Genomic DNA, 17,352 nt, shown 5'->3' on the forward strand with positions numbered 1-17,352 from the left:
CTAGGTATTTGAGGACAAAAGTGTTGGAAAATGTAACTATGTTTGGTCTTCATTAATGTACTTGAGTCATCATGTAATGTACTTGTTAGAAGAAATAAAGAAACTAATTTTTATTATTGTAACAATGACTTATTAAAGCACGGGTTTCATGCTTGAGTCATCATTATATTACTCAAAGTCCCCATTGTGGACTCCTAGGATTAATATTGAGTTTATAGAGTCATTGTACATTCAAAGAGACCCTTCTTGGGCTTTTGAATCATGTAAAAAGGTTTAGTATTGAGTCAAATATGATTTATGTATCCTCCACGTCAAGTTGGCCTAAGAGAGATCAAGTCGGCCTAAGGACCCTAATTCAACCCACAAGAAGCCTATAAATACAAGTTGGTTGAAGTCATTTGGAGCATCATCTCTCAAGTTAGTTAGATATCTTAAGAGTAGCTAGAGAAGTGTGAAGTTTGTTGCCGGGAAGCCGAAGGAAGTGCGAGTTTGGGGAAGTCTAAGGAGAAGAAGAAAATCAAACTTTTGGTGCCTCTCTCTCTCTGTTTTGTGCCCTGGATTGGGAGACCGAAGTCTTCCAAGTTTAGTTTTTTCCAGAAGTTGTTGCCTAATCGAAGTTGTTGGAAGAGGTCGAAGATCTAGGAGGCTGACTTGGTGTGGAGGGAAGGTCTGGTCTTGTTCTGGGGTGAAGAGTCTCAAAGAATCCTATTGAAAGGAAGAATTATCTTGACTGGGTTTTCCTCTCGAGGGGAGTTTTGTCCTGGCGTAGTGCCTATATCTTGTGTCTCTTGTTTTGTGATCATCATACACACATAATATGCTAATTGCTTGATGAAAGATAAGATAATAAAGAAGTAAAAGAATCCAACACACTCACAAGTAATTATCAAGAAAGGAGAATCAAATCCTAATATAACTACTTTGATTTTCCAACATGGTATCGGAGCTAAGGTCAGGAAGAGTCGAAGATCACTTTGTTGGCATAAATTCTCCCTCTATGATGAATGGGTATCACACTGCTAGAAGCTGGATCAAAAAGGTCATCTACTACTTATTCAACAAGGTCAAGAGTCAAGGGTTCTTAGCTTCTCTTACTGATGAAAATGCATGGATCATTGATAGTGGAGCATCGAGACACGTGACAGGTGAAAGTAAACAACTTCATACACTATCAAAGGAGACATCTTCTCATGTAGTGGAATTGGGTGACAACAAAAGCTATGCTGTTAGAGGCCTGGGATCAACATCGTTGAAGCTGGATAATGGATTGAAGTTGCATCTCAACAACATTCTATATGTTCCAGGTTCGAAAATGAATTTTCTTTCTATTTCTTGTTTAGAAGATAAAGGGGAAAGAGTTGATTTTGTTGATGGAAAAGCATTGGTTTGGGGAAAAGACTCTAACATTGATAAAGCTAGGGTTATTGGAGTTCGTGAAGGAAGTCTTTATAGGGTCATTACACCACCTCCTCAAGCTTTGGTTCATATGGAAATAAGTCCCATTGAGCTATGGCATAGGCGGTATGGTCATCCCTACTCTTAGTCAGCTGGTTCATGGTATTCCTAATATGAAGTTAGATCATGAATGAGTGTGCAAGGGATGCTCGTTGGGAAAACATACAAGAAAGCCATTTCATAATAGTGAAACTACGTCTAAAGAGATATTATACCTCATCCATTCTGATGTGTGTGGGACCATGTCCGACAAATCGCTTGGAGGTCATCTCTAATATGTGACATTTATTGATGACCATTCTAGAAAGACATGACTCTACCTTCTCAAAACAAAAGTTGAAGTATTTGATAAGTTCAAGGAGTTTAGGGCATAAGTGGAAACCCTAACTAAAAAAAAGATAAACACTCTAAGGTTTGACAATGGTGGGGAATACACTTCTAAGGAATTGATTAGGAAGACATCTGCTACATCCTCAAGGAGTATGGAAGAAAGCCACCCAAGGAAATGTTAGTCATGAAACAGAGGTATGCCTTAAACTATAATACATTGGTTTCTTTATATTAAAGGTTTATTCATTTAACAATCTATTACTAACATTGTTATGTCTAGGTATATTGAATCATAATGATTCTTGTTTTGGTTGATTCATCACTTGATAAATCCACCCACCCAACTCATATTCTTCATTGATTTTGTAGAACCCTAGACAGGTTCTGGAAACCCTAGCCTAAGGGTATGCTAATGTGAATGACTGAAACCCTAAACTTCTTAGGGTTATTGTGAAAATGCTATTTGAAGTTTTTGTTGATAATGTCATGATTGGGATTTTGGTATGATTAGGAAAACCTAACTTGTTAGGATTGAATCATAAAGTCTAAAATACCGAACCTTTGAAGTATTGGTAATGTTGGCTTTTCTATGTTTCTATATTGAAACCCTAACTCATTGGGGTTTGATGGAATGGGTGAGAAAGGCCCTTATAATGTCTTAGAAATGATTTCCTTGGTGTGTGTGTCTTTGTCCAATCAAACCCTAGTGTAATCAAGATTGTTGTGTCTAACTTTTATTGATCTTTGTGAAGTTGGGTTTGACTAACACATGATATGAAATGCTTATGCATGATGATGAAGTCCTAGATGTATGAGTTGACTTGTTTGTCGGTGGTCATGAATCCTAGGGTTTGGAACTAAGCCCTAGTCAATGTTTGTTTCTCTAAGATGATAGTATTTGTGAAATTCTAGGGTTTTGGAGTTAAACCTTAGTAGAAGTGAAAATCTTTGATGAATAATGACAATATGATAATTTGAGATTTGTGTAAGATTGTTGAAATTTGGTTTTTAGTTGGGATTGATGTTTGATTGAAAATCTAAGGTTTGCAACTAACCTTAGTGGAAGCTGGTCATGTTAATGACTAAGCTTTGATTGGTTTTGATTGATTCTTTTGTACAAAATCTAGGATTTATCCCTAGTGGAATGTCTAACATATGAATTTTGAAAGTTGTTAGATGCCTTGTAGATCTATACTTGTTTGAATTGTTTCTGGGTTTTCCTATATGTTGTAGTAGGGTATGTTATACCTTTGGAAGAAACATTGAAACCCTAGTTGTAATGAAAGTTGTTATGATGTAGTCTAGGGTTTATGACAAAGTCCCTAGCAAGATGTTGAAGAGTATATGTCTCTTGTTTGTAATTAAGTCTGGGTATCTGATATGTATAAAGTTGAAATGCTTCTGTGATTTTGATATGGCTAACTTCATGCTTCTATAGATTTGGTTGTACTTGCTATTTAAGTTGTGCAGGTACACAATCTTCAATTTGGTGAAGATGCTCGTTGATAAGCATGATGAGGATGATAATAACTCTGATGAAATGGTTGGAAGCCACGAAAGATTCTCCGATGACAAAAAGAAGAAGTAGAACTCCCTAAGTTAAGAGGGAGTCTAGATGAAATCTCCCTAGAATAAGAGGGAGCTTGAATGAAAGGAATCTCCCTAGGATAAGAGGATGGTTGAGAATATTCCTTATATAGGAATGATTAGATCCTCTCTGGTTAAGAGGGAGTGTCAGATATGATTCTCTGCATCATGTGTCATGCACTAGACCAGGACTAATAGCCGTAAGTTTTAGCGAAGGTCGTGAGTAGGAGAAGGAAATTGGAGAATGCATTTTGAGGTACTGCTGAAAGAAGGAAAGCAGGATCCGATTGAAGAATATGTTGTTGCATATGAAATAGGAAGAAAAGTGTATGATTGAGGAATCTTTTGTCAAAGATTCGGTTGATAGTCCTACTATGAAAAGTTGAAAAGCAACATCTAGACCCCAGAAGTTTGTATTTGATTATGTACACATGAAAGTATATTATTGATTGGAGTTGTGTTTGTACAGGTGAATCTCTCGAAGGCTTTGATAACATGTTGGTTACCAATCAGTTTGATTGGGAGAGATTGGTTATCCTTGTTTTGTTGGATCTAGGAGTGTTGAGGCTTTGTGAGTGAAGCATTGCCTGGGAGGACATCTGGCCGACACTTTGTGTTGATGTTCTGAAGTTGGAAACGTGGTGTTGGTTATTGAGCTTTGTTTTTGGATATACACTTGGATCTTTGGGTTGGTGGTTAGCAAGTAAGCTTGATGGTACCTAGAGGGGTTGAAAGCTTGAGTCCATCTTATTCCCACTTGGATAGATTTCCCTGGTCAGGAATCTAGTCCATGGCATTGTGGTGCCTAAATTTTTGAGAGACCAATGGATAGAGTGCCATGGTTAGGAATCTAGTCTATGGCATTGCAGTGCCTAAATTGTTGAGAGACCAGTGGATAGATTTCCCTGGTCAGGAATATAGTCCATGGCATTGTGGTGCCTAAAGATCTTCATGGTTCATATAGTTTGAGATCTTTCATTGTATTTGTACATTATGAATACCTCCCTAGTTAAGAGGGAGTGTTGGAAAATGTAACTATGTTTGGTCTTCATTTATGTACTTGATTCATCATGTAATGTACTTGTTAAAAGAAATAAAGAAAATAATTTTTCTTATTGTAACAATGACTTATTAAAAGCATGGGTTTCATGCTTGGGTCATCATTATATTAGTCAAAGTCCTTATTGTGGACTCCTAGGATTAATATTGAGTTTATAGAGTCATTGTACATTCAAAGAGACCCTTCTTGGGTTTTTGAATCATGTAAAAAGGTTTAGTATTAAGTCAAATATGATTTATGTATCCTCCACATCAAGTTGGCCTAAGAGAGATCAAGTCGGCCTAAGGACCCTAATTCGACCCACAAGAAGCCTATAAATACAAGCTAGTCGAAGTCATTTGGAGCATCATCTCTCAAGCTAGTTCGATATCTCAAGAGTAGTTGGAGAAGTGCGAAGTCTGTTGCCGGGATGCCGAAGGAAGTGCGAGTTTGGGGAAGTCTAAGGAGAAGAAGAAAATTGAACTTTTGGTTCCTCTCTTTCTCTGGTTTGTGCCCTAGATTGGGAGATTGAACTCTTCCAACTTTCGTTGTTGCCAGAAGCTGCTGCCTAGTCGAAGTTGCTGGAAGGGGTCGAAGATCTGGGAGGCTTACTTGGTGTGGAGGGAAGGTCTGGTCTTGGTCTAGGGTGAAGAGTCTCAAAGAATACTATTGAAAGGAAGAACTATCTTGATTGGGTTTTCCCCTTCAGGGGGGTTTTGCTTTGGCATAGTGCCTATATCTTGTGCCTCTTGTTTTGTGATCTTCATACACACATAATATGGTAATTGCTTGATGAAAGATAAGATAATAAAGAAGTAAAAGAAGCCAACACACTCATAAGTAATTATCAAGAAAGGAGAATCAAACCCTAATATAACTACTTTGATTTTCCAACAAAAAGAAGTCGCCCTAGAAATATATGGGTTGTCTTTCCATGTTGATGTTTTGCTAAGGGATGGTAGGTCCAGTTTGGACAATTGAGACGCAACCTATGCACAGTTTGTTGGAGGGATGTTAGTGATTGCTTGGAGTGCCCTAGTACAGTGGACAAGGGAAAGCTTGTCACTGTTAAGAGGGCAGGTTGTTTGGGCTCTAGTTCATTGACCTCAAGGGTGGAGGATTGATGATAAGAGGCCTCATGTGTTGAGCCCTAATTCAGTGAGTTTTAGTGGATAACTTTAGTGATAAGAGGGCAACCTTCAAGCCTTAAGTCCTATCATCTTTGGAGTAGCAGAGAGGCAAGAAGTGGGCAGTGGTGAAGACCCTGAGAGTTGGCACTCTTGGAGGAGAAGGAGAGCAACTAGTAGGCAGATTTTGTTGGGCCAAAGTTTAGTCACTCTTGGAGAAGCAGGAGGGTTGATGATGGCAGATAGTGGAGTTGGAGATGCATGCTTTCTAAGGGAGTAGAAGTTGCATGATCAACAAAAGGGAAGGCAGAGTACTCGCTAGATGTGTTTAATGTACGTGGACTGAAAGGGCTTTGGAAGCACTACATCAGCAAGTAGGTCAAGTGTATTTTGTTCAAGGACATATTGGTACTCATAGTTGTTGATACCAAGCCCTAGTTGTTGTCTTGTATCATCGCTGATTGTAAGGGCCATGATCCATGGTACGGAGCCATAAGATTGTTGTATTAAAGATTTGTAATATAACAAGTGTTGGGTTGAAATATGTCTTGTGTACTAGTTGATTCATTGCTGTGTATTTTCCGATGTGCAGAGTAGAAGTGTTGTGGCATTTGAGTGTGTTTGTGATCGTGATCTTAGACTCAAACTAGATCTTTAAGTGCTGTGGAAAAACCAACAGAGTGAGCCAAACAATGCAAAGGTAGGCAATTCTGATCCAACTTGTTGACAAGAATATCCTATATGGTGGTGAATAAGGTCTCCATTGATGTCCCATACTTAGGGCACTCATTCTATAAAATAATGGTTTTCACAAACTCAATCATGGAATCGCACCCCTCATAAACCTATTCTTGGATGGGCTGGTCTGTGTTTGCAAACCACAACAAAGAGATGATAGGGGTAAGATCTACCCTCTCCCACCAACCATCATCTAACATTGCATCCTTGACTTTTTTTGAAGAAGCTTGATCTTTCTTTCTCCAAAAAGACCAAATCTTTGAAATAACCATGAACCCAAGAATGGCCTCGACCTCCCTCAACCTTCAAAGCATGATGAATGAGCACGCAAATGACGTATCTACAATATTCAACAATGATGGATGTATGTACTCTTTATAGATTGTGAAGTCATTGGTATGGTTGTGTACAAAAATTGCGAATATGGCATGCATTCTCAATAAGACTTCCCATCCATGTCACATTTGGAACAATAGATTAAAGTGCTAAATTGAAAGAGTGAACAATGCAAGGTGCCCAAAATATTTGTGGATATTTAGCTTCCACAATCATGCCAACAACCTTGCAAATAGGTGCATTATTTATAATAATTTGCACACAAGAATCAACTCCTACATCTTTAGTAGCTTCAATTAATAACTGACCCATATATTCTTCATCCATGTATTTTCCAAGAGCATCCACCAATTTCAAAAAGATTGGTCTGTTCAGGGAAGACACCATGAAATTGATGAATGGATGGCATGCCACATCTTTCCATCCCTAGAAACAATCCTAACCCCGGATGAGGGCCATGATGATTTGAGACGCTCTATTATTTTATCCACCTCCTTCTTTGCCTTAAGCAACAATGTGGCTCTAAGCCTCTCTAAACTAGAAGGGATATACCCAGTTGAAGCCCTTTCAATTAGAGCTCGACACATCTCAATAAACAAAGGAGACTGTGCAACATTAAATCAAATGAAGTTGAGATAGAAACAAATCCCAATCATAAGATCAACCTCATCTTGCCTCTCTTGTTGAAATATCTTGTCGATTGGATCAGCTGCCCTCATTTTTGCTGGTTGAACTGCACTCCCAGTGCCAAATTGAAATTTGCTACATGATTTCCTCAAGAAGAAGAGGATCCTCTTTTTTCAGTTTTCCTACTTACTGCTGCCACCTTCCCTTCCAACATTGTCCTCTCTTCCCATTTGTTTTTGTTTGGGTGAACTCACTGCTGGACATGCTCCAAGTCCACAAGACTGGCCCAACAAATGGCCCTTAACTCGGTACTCGGTGCTCTTAAATTGAGTATGGAAAATCCACATGTCCAAATAACATTCTCTCCCCATGTTAACTTGGCCTGGGGTTCTTGATGTATTGTAACATACTTCCACAATGGATGTTATTGTTCTTGAGCCTGCTGTCTTGCTACAGTAATGTTTATTTCAACATTTGAAGTTGCATTTGTAACTCCACTTCCAGCAGATGGAACAGTAGCAGAGGATAATGAAATTAAGGATGGGGGACAACATCAAAAGGGGCATTTCTCCGTTTTCTTTGACCTTTTCCAACTGCCCTTGCTGATTGAGCTATGATTTCTCTGAAATGAGGAAGAAAACGAACTGCTGTAGGAAAAAAAATTGAAGTCTGGTTGACAGACCACTTGCTCAGCACTTGGAATCCCTTCAAAGCTGAAATATAACCCTCATCTGCACACCAAGACACGTTAACCTCCAATCTGCTGAATAAAATGAGAAAAAATAGGGACAGGTTGCCTTTTTAGAGCCCATAGGTTGCTTTTTGAGAGGACGAGTGTCCTAAAATTGGGACACATCTAGGGCACATGCTAGACACAAGTTTGACACATGTCCTGTGAACATGACACAGGTCAAACTCCTGTTCGACAAATTTCCCATCGAATTTGTGTCTGATATGTGAGATACAGGACATGTAGTGTCCTAGGGGTGTGTCATGTGACTTAGGTGCTCAGTGATGTCACTCATCCCTATCTAGGGTTTCATCATTCAATGAACTAACTCATTTTGTAATATCTTTCTTATCAACCCTAAAGTTGAATTTATTCTCAGAATATAGGCATCGCCTCTTGCTGCTTATTATGGAATTCCACGTCAGATTTGCTGTGTTGTCTACTTCCTATCTTGCCAACCCATATGTTCAGTTTCTTCTCAGAATAGAGGCATAGCTTCTTGTTGTTCATTATGGAATTTTAAAGGAATTCCCATTACATGCCAGGTATACTCTTTGCTTTATCCTTAACCATAGCCCCTTTGTAATGTTGAGGCTGATTTATTGTCGGTTTTGCTTTTAAACAAACCCAAGCTTTGACACTAAGGTTCATTTCCTTCCTAGAAAACAAGCATAACACAATTTTACGTTGTTGTAATTTTGGGGAAGGTGCCTTTTCCAGGGTAGATTCTTTATAGGAACTCTATCGATAGCCATATCGCTTCAATCATGTTTGTATCAAGTAATAGCCTTCATTGTTGTGTAAATGTCTGTTGGTCTCAAGTTCTCACATCCCAACCCATGCCATCAAATGTCTCACTAAAAATAGGCATCCAAAGTTCACGTCCCTTCAAAGTGCAACGAACTTTAAGAATGAGAAAGAATTTGATTTTATATTACCTAGGTTTTTCATGGCACATGGCAGGCGGGCTGATGGCTCGTTTGTTCCTCTGCTGTTTTGACAAAAATGTCATCTTTCTGTAAGAGAAATAAGCAGATATTTTTATTGTTAGTTATAGCTGAAGTTCCTAATTACTTCTCTGAAGAAATAAAAGGTTTGACCGTAATCTTGGGCTTATGAAACAATTAAGTGAACCAGATATGCTGGTTGGGGGACCTCAGTGACTTGAACAATGTTGATGTTAATGAGATGAATCAAGCTGTAGAACAGATAAGTCTTATCAAAGTTAAAATTCCCGTGGCAAGCCCTTGCTGACTTCAATGTTGTCTATTATTTATTCCTTGATTGTCAGAGTCCTTGCTACCTTGGTGAGAGGTGTACTCTATAATAGAAATGACACCTTCAGACACATGAGCTTTAAGCTCCTTTCTAGAAGTAAAAGCTTTTATTGGAGACATTTCTAAATGAAGTAATGCTGGTAAAATCTTGGGAGATACATATTTGAATATATCCTGTTGATCTGAGCAGCGATCTATGACTTTCACGAAAAACTTTGCTAAATCAAAATGCTATTGATTAGAATTTTGCGCATGGGCAACTATCATGATCAATTCCTACACAAATACAAGAAGCAATAAAAACTCTTATTGTAGAAAGCTACACAAGTATCTCGAGTTAGCTCTACTATGAATGAATTTCTCCAAACTAGAAGTAGGTACATAACTTCCCAACTTAGGATCCTTTTCTAAAATTATAGCTGGATGAAGATGAAAGCACAAGATTTTGATTCTGTAAAGTTCAAATAAGAAAGCTTTTTTATTCCAATTTGAAGAGTTCCATTAATTCCTCTTGATATGCTTCACTTATCGATATTCTTATTGATATGCTTTTTGTATAGTACTTAGTAAATTAGATTTGGTATCTTATCGCATACGAGAATTAACATAGGTTTTTTTGTTTATAAATCTATGTAAAGGATTTAGCGATTGCCAAAGTTGCATGCTCTCAAGAGAATGTGCATGGAACAATGGAAGAGATTGAGGAGGGGTTTTTATTCCCTCTCGCTGAAGTCTGTGTGATGCAACACGATAGGCTGATTGCAGTCCAAAGAACAATGTCTGAGAAAGAGCAGAAATATATTTCAACTATTCTTTCTCTCCAGGAAGAAAAGAGTGAAATCAAGCAAGATTTGGTGAGACAAAACATGTTTATAGAAACATTACTGCAGTGAGTAATCTGCATTCATCTTGCCCCTTTATCTCTCATTTGAAGGAATGCCTACAGTGTTTGCGTCCAATTGAAAATTTTATGACAGTTATAGCCTTCTAGTTATGTTTAAAATTGATTTCAAACTGTTGATTTAGTTATTACTTTTGTAATTTGAAATTTTCCTGCCTACCACATTCTTGAGAAATGAAAAAGAGATTATAATTGAATTTATGACATCATCTATTTTTACAGGGACTTTGATGAAATGGGTAAAGCTATGGATTGTAGTAAACAGAAGCAGACGGACCTGGAAAAGCTTCTGGAGCAAAAGGAAGCAACTTTACAGCTTTTAATATCAGAAAAGGAGGAATTGATCAATAAATTTTCCACCTTAGGCTCAGACACGGTTTTCAATTGGACCAAAGGAGAAGATAAAAGTCCTCATTCAGTAAAAGTTGGTCCTTCTCCATGTGATCCAGTAAAATGTGAAAAAGGATCTAAAGAGAACTATAATATGCAGAACAGTATTCCAAATATTCGTGCATTTTCAAATGATTTCATTAGAGGACTCACCTCATCTGAAGAGAAGAGACCTGGCTTAATCGTCATCACACTGAGTGGAATCATGGAGGAAGGATTGGAAAGTGTGTCTTCGGTTTTGGAAAGTGGTATCTATGCATTGCCTTCAGCTATTGCCGATTTTTGGATTGGTCTAACTGGACGCATTGCCCGCCATGTTTCAAACACTGTCGCGATGAAAGTGAAGCATTCACCTCTTAGCTTTTGTTTGGAGCTTTTGTAACACATGACCCATTATGTTCTTTATGTATTGTACAGTGTCGCCAGAATGAAACAAACTATTGATTGGCTTGAAATATTTTAATATTTCAATAGTGTGGTAAAAATATGCTGCCACCTGAGCTTTTCCTCATTCCCCTCACCACCCCTTTTTTCTTCTTTCTATCAGGATTGATACTGAATTTGAATCCTCTTCTTGACCTTCTATTCAAGCTATTGAATTTAAAATGTAAATTATATTGGTGGAATTGTGCTATCGAAATATTGTTTTCTGCAGGAATCATGCTTATGGCTTGCGGAGTGTAGATGCATGGCTTTTGTTTGAACCTACTCTTCACAGCTATTCGAAGCGACATTGTCACTGAAGGACATCTGAAATTTGGAAGGGTAATTTAAGAGGTGTCTGGATAATTACAATGATAGAGTTTAAATGACGACAATCAATGATGACATATTACATATACACCCAGATGAGTGGCATTTTAAAATTTTAAGAGGTGAATGAATAATTACAATGTTGAAATGATCACAGTACAGTGATACATATACATCGAGTACAGACATATGTTGATGTAAAGATTCACTTCGACTCTGTTTTTGTCTTAATGAATTGTAATTACTGAACCTAGATAAAAGGGGCTTCTGGCATTCAAAGTTGTCACTTTCCGTTGTAAGTTGCGCCTTTCCATTGACAGAAAAGGTTTACAAAGTTTCTCAAACGAAACAGCTGAGACTCTTGGGCATACATTATAATACATCATGGTTTGCATGTAAGAAAATAATCTAATTCTAGCAGCATGCCATAGAACATATAACACTAACAGAATATCAAGAGAACCAAGCCTAAGTGATAGCCACGAGAAAAGGATTGGAAATCCTAATGGATGACATTGTTTGAAGACTACTGGCCGCTGCTACGAGTCATCGAGGTAGCACTAGCAAATTCAATTATCCTTTTGAAGCCTTCTCCTAACCGGAGCGCTTGGATTCAAATTCATTTGACATTTTCTATATTGAAAATGCTCTGAATTTTCTCTCCATGTGAAGTGTTTTGAATATTTGAAGGGATCCATGGTCATGGTGAGGGTCTTAAATTTTGTTATGTGAGGGTCTTTGACTAAGTCTACATGCCTCGAGGATTGTATAAAATCCATTTGTATGTGCCATGTGCCAAGTTAAAGGGGTTGACTGTCCTTTACTTGCATTTTATGGTTTATATGCATGATATTCATGCCATATTGGTTCATTCTATATTGATGGTTTATATGCATGATATTCATGCCATATTTGTTCATTCTGTATTGATGGCTAATGAATTAATGTACAAGCCTATACATTATAATGAGTTAAGATTTTGGTTGGTCTGACAACATAATAATAAAATGAATAAATGAGTGAAGATAAAGTACATTTAAAATGAATAAAATGAGTGAAGATAAAGAACGTGAGGTTGTAAGATTATGTTTTATTTTTTGGGCAATGTATTTAGATTTTGCTTTTTAAAATTAAATTAGAGATTAATAAGTATAATTATGCATTTAATGAGAATTGTAATTTCAAAATAAGAATATTGATATAAAAAATTTATTTTTCTATTTTAAAAATATAAAAATCAATTTTCAAGTAAATAAGTTGTATTATTCACTTGAAATTTTGATATAAAAAATTTATATTTCTATGTTAAAAATATAAAAGTCAATTCTCAAGTAAATAAGTTGTATTATTCACTTTGAAATTTTGATTTGTTTGAAATCACAATTTTGACAAGTAATATTATTATGGATAAAAATCTTAAAATTTATCTTTGAATTGAAATCAAATGATGCTACCAATAGTTCTAATTTTATTTTTAAAACTAAAATGATTAATTGAAACTATGACTTTGACAATTGATACTATTCTAAATAAAAATTTGAAATAGACTCCTAAATTATTATTTGAAAATTTATTTTGAATTATTATTAAAAATGAATAAATTGGAAAAACAAGCTCCGCAAACTAAGCATTTAAAAAAAAATAAATCTTGAAATAGATTCCTAAATTATTATTTGAAAATTATTTTGAATTCATATTAAAAATGAATAAATTGGGAAAACAAGCTCGAAAACTAAGCATTTAAAAGATAAAAAAAAACCAGACTTAAAAAAATGGAAAATTAACAGATTTAAAAAAATAAAAAAAAATGCATTTTATTTTTTTATTTAAAAAAAAATTTCTATAAAATTTATGTCGAATGAATTTCTTGAATAGGGAAATTTTGAGAATGTGAATATGAGTGCTTGTAATGATTAGAAATTTCACTCCAAATTGTTGGAAACCTAATGTAGAGAGTAACAATATTATAATTAAAAAAATATAAAAAATATTGTGGATTACAATGTATCACAATGATGATACATATGTTTTACAAGATTATAGCAGATATGTGTTGGTATATATCGTAGTTTAATTTATAAGTTATTGTAAAGTAATATGTGTTGATATATATCATAGTTTAATTTATAATTTGTAAAGTAATATTTATTAGCATTCATATAATATTCATGGTAGATGAACATACCCTACATATATTTGGGTAATTTCAAAACAAATAACTATAATGTAATGTAAACATTGGAATGTTTTCTGCCTTTTAGTCGAGTCTAAACTTTAGTATTTATTTCAATCAAAACAAATGCTTGAGGCTGATTGGGTGCAACAGGGATTAATAGGGGGAGGTGTGATTTTGGTTATTGCTTTCCTCCCAAAATTGCTATATCTTAATTTTAGTTTTAAAATGGTTTGTAAGTGTGTATGTGGGCATGCACATGTGTATGCTTATTTTTAATTAAGTTTTTTCTTATTTTTATTTATTTTTGAATTTTGTAATTTAGTTTTAATTTTGGTGTTTTTTTGGATTGTTTTTTTTTAATTTTAATTTTGGGTGGGTTATATAATTTATTTTATTATTATTATTTTTTAAGCTTTAATTTTTTAATTAATTTACTTTTTAATGTAAATAAAAGAAACTCACTTAATAAATATATTTTAGGTATTAATTTAGATTCAATTTTGAGTTATTTAATTTGTGATAATATTAGTTATTAAATCTATATCTTCAATTAAATCATAATTTTAGCTCCCAAAATATACTTGTGTTATTGGCACCATCACTTTTTTATTTGAGGGTCAAATTTTAGGTTTTTTTGTTCATAATGGTATAGGTTTTTGTCAGGTTGGAAAATATGGTCATTAAATGTAACCTTTAAAAATTGAGAATTTTGAAATGTTTTTGTTAATTTTGTTAATAATGCTAGTGTCAAAATAAAATAATATTTGTTGGACACCTATGTGACCCATGGTATACATCTTAGAACCATGAAACTTTCGTTACTAGGGCTAGATCACGAGTGTGTGGTTTGAGTAAAATGAAGCAATGGTTGTCTAACAACCAAGGCATGAGTGCAACATGGGTTAGAAACCGTGATAAAAAATTTTGTTGGGCAAGAAGTTTTGTTAGTTGGATGGAATGTGAACATGTTTAACGAGAAACGACTGTATGAAAAGGTTTATGAGAGTGTATAGGTTAATATTTTAGTGAGTATATATGAATGGATGCATTGACTTGATAGAGCTCCACAATATCATTGGAGGGAAGGGAAGATGGTCGAATGGAATATCCAAAATATGATAACAATATAATGTTGCAATTACCTTGTTGACTGAGCTGTAGATTTTGGGTAAAGAGAGCATCAAAAGAATGCATTATATAGCTTGTAGTAGAGCTACACCAATGATATTTGAAGGCCAAAGAGATTCAAGAAAGCATTTTGGGGGAGATTGGTATACAAAATTTGTACTTGGATACATATGTTGATGAAGAGTTATTGCCCTTTGACCCACCAAGTATGGTAGTGTAAATTACAAAGCCTTGCATTGAGGGGTGGGTGAGGATGGTTTGGTAAGGAAGAGCACTTGAAATAATGAGTACAATGGAAGAAACAAAGACTTGATAGTGAGCCAAACAAATTTGGATGAGAATAGAGAAAATCGAGTGGTAGTTGTTGAACTGGATATGAGCAATCAAGGAAGACAACAAAGTGTTGAGAAAAGAGATTAGTGGTGAAGGAAGTAATGCATTGAGGATGAAGGACTTTGACAAGTCAAAGAAAAAGGTGTGTTGGCTAGTGAATGGTTACAATATAGAGCATTAGTGTTGGGAGACAATCCACAAGGAGCAGTGTTGAAGGGACCTCAACGTGCTTTGATTGATAAACTACTGTTAGTTGTAAGTATATCATGTGCCACAAAGTAAAAAAAATGTCAGAACATTATATAAATATCAAATCGATAGATAAAATGATAATGTAGATAGAATAACAAACTAATACCTATGCACCCATAGGTCTCCCCTAAGGGACAAATGGTATCAACATTGCCCTGGAAATCCATCTCAATGTATGGGATCTCCAAAATAATGACGGGTTGGATAGCCACCACTGATATACCTCCTTGGTCCAAAATCTCATGGCCTCGCCTCCTCCCTCCTTGATCATGAGGTTCTTCGATTGCATGATCCTAGGCTAGGGGGCAGGAGCCATATTGACCCGAATCTAAGATTGAAGGAGCACAACCTATTCAAAGAAAAAGTTGCATGGGACAGTTACAAACATTAAACTCCTATAATCGACAACCAACACTTTGCGTCAGCTAAAAAACCAAGCTCAAGTGAACAAAGCATGTCTAATCAAAGAATGTCTTGCAGATCATCCACTCTAATATTCCCATCCATCTCTTGGTAAATCGATAGGTAGTGGTCCCACCGTATATCTACACTATAAGTGCGGCCGCTACTCTAACAACCACATCGTGGAAGTGGTTGATCGAGCTAGTGCCAACCTTAATGATTCCCTCATCACTGTTTCAAAAGACCCACACCTCTAGAGTCAAGGGAAAGTGAGGTGTATCTCAAGGGAGTTATTCTACGCATTGCTATACATAAGTCAAGAAGTAGATATCAACATCTACCAATATCTCTAACTGCTCCCCCCCGTATATCGAACATGCCCTAGTCGGGCCTTTAGTGCCACACTAGGAACCTCAATATCTCCTTCTAGGAGCGAATTGGGTGGCACTAAAGGTATTTCAACAACCCCCACATAGCCAAGTCCCACTATGTCCATGGGGTTCGTGAACTAATACATAAATATCCATGTAATCATGCTCTCTCCATTATAAAACCATTATGGAATCCTGTAGAGAACATGCAAGTTAACCTCCCACCTACAAAAAAAAAGGTCCCATTACTCCATCTGTGCAACTGTATCTCCCTTAGTCACATGATCCTACACAATTGTTCAATAAGTAGCCTTGCAAGCATCCAACTATGTCAAATACAATTACATACATCATTGTGACTGTGTGTCTCAACGATGGGACCCTCAATCACAAGGCTATCCCATGTACATTCACACACATTGGCATGACCATTACCAATACAACCACAAGATCAACAATGTGGTTGTGTTGTGTACAATCACACACATTATTTTCCTTGGGAGGCCCATTTTAGACCTCACAATTCCCTTAATGCTTGCTGAACCAAATCCACAACATAGTAGCTTTTCATTTTTACTTTGTTACTCTTACCTATCTTTGAGTTGAGAATTCCATAAATTTAGTGGGTAGTAACTCCTAGTAAGTATGCTCATTTACATCGAATTCACACCTATGTTGGTTCAAGGAATTTGGTAATAGAGACATTTTCTTCAATAGAGACCACCGTCAGTGATTTGGTAAGGCGCTAAAGGTAATACGTTAAATATTTCCTACTACCAAAAATTCAATCAAAATCCGATGGATTAGGAAAGGTGCTAAATATAACACATTAAATATTTACAAAAGCCAAAAAACAGGGAAAATTTTAAAGATGGAAATTTATTTTTAAGTGTAGAAAACCTTGGCAAATCTTACTGGTCTCTAATATGCAAAATGTAAAATGTTTGATGATATTTTGTAAAAATATTGAAATTTCTAATAATTTCATATAGTCTTTATAAAATTTTGACGATTTTTAAGATCAAATAATTTTATCCTCAAAATTTGGGTGAATTATGTTCAGAAAAAAATAGAATTTGGTGAATATTTTTTTGGAATAAACATGGAAAATTAGCCCATTTGTGAAATTTGGCCCTTAAAATTTTCCTAAAATTTCCCTTTTGAAAAGTCAATTGAGTGTTTGACGCATTTGAAAAAGTGCTGAAGGAGAAACATTAAATATTGCCAATGAATGAAAGGTCAATGGGGGGTTCAATTAATTTAGAAAGTTGCTAAATGTGACACATTAAATTTAGCCAACAAATTAAAAGTCAATTGGGGTTTAGAAAATTTGGCAAGGTTACTAAAAGTTACTTGTTAAATCTTACTCATGGTCGATGGGCAATTTATCTATTTGATTC

At 35.7% G+C, this 17,352-nt stretch overlaps 1 protein-coding gene across 2 annotated transcripts in view; it reads left to right on the top strand.

Annotated features, from left to right (window-relative positions):
* Window positions 1–11,195, top strand: part of LOC149153931 (uncharacterized) — a 37,418-nt gene extending 26,223 nt beyond the window's left edge. For both annotated transcript variants that reach the window (XM_089445565.1, XM_089445566.1), the window contains 2 exons: window positions 9,885–10,135; window positions 10,370–11,195. In XM_089445565.1, the coding sequence (XP_089301691.1) occupies window positions 9,885–10,135; window positions 10,370–10,919 (801 nt within the window). In that variant the 3' untranslated portion in view covers window positions 10,920–11,195. The remainder of the gene's footprint in view (window positions 1–9,884; window positions 10,136–10,369) is intronic.
* The last annotated feature ends 6,157 nt before the right edge of the window (window positions 11,196–17,352 follow it).

The sequence above is a fragment of the Pinus tabuliformis genome, chromosome 9 (genome assembly GCF_031772625.1).
Source record: "Pinus tabuliformis cultivar Carrire ecotype Pingquan chromosome 9, CPIR1, whole genome shotgun sequence".
Taxonomy (NCBI): Eukaryota; Viridiplantae; Streptophyta; class Pinopsida; order Pinales; family Pinaceae; genus Pinus; species Pinus tabuliformis.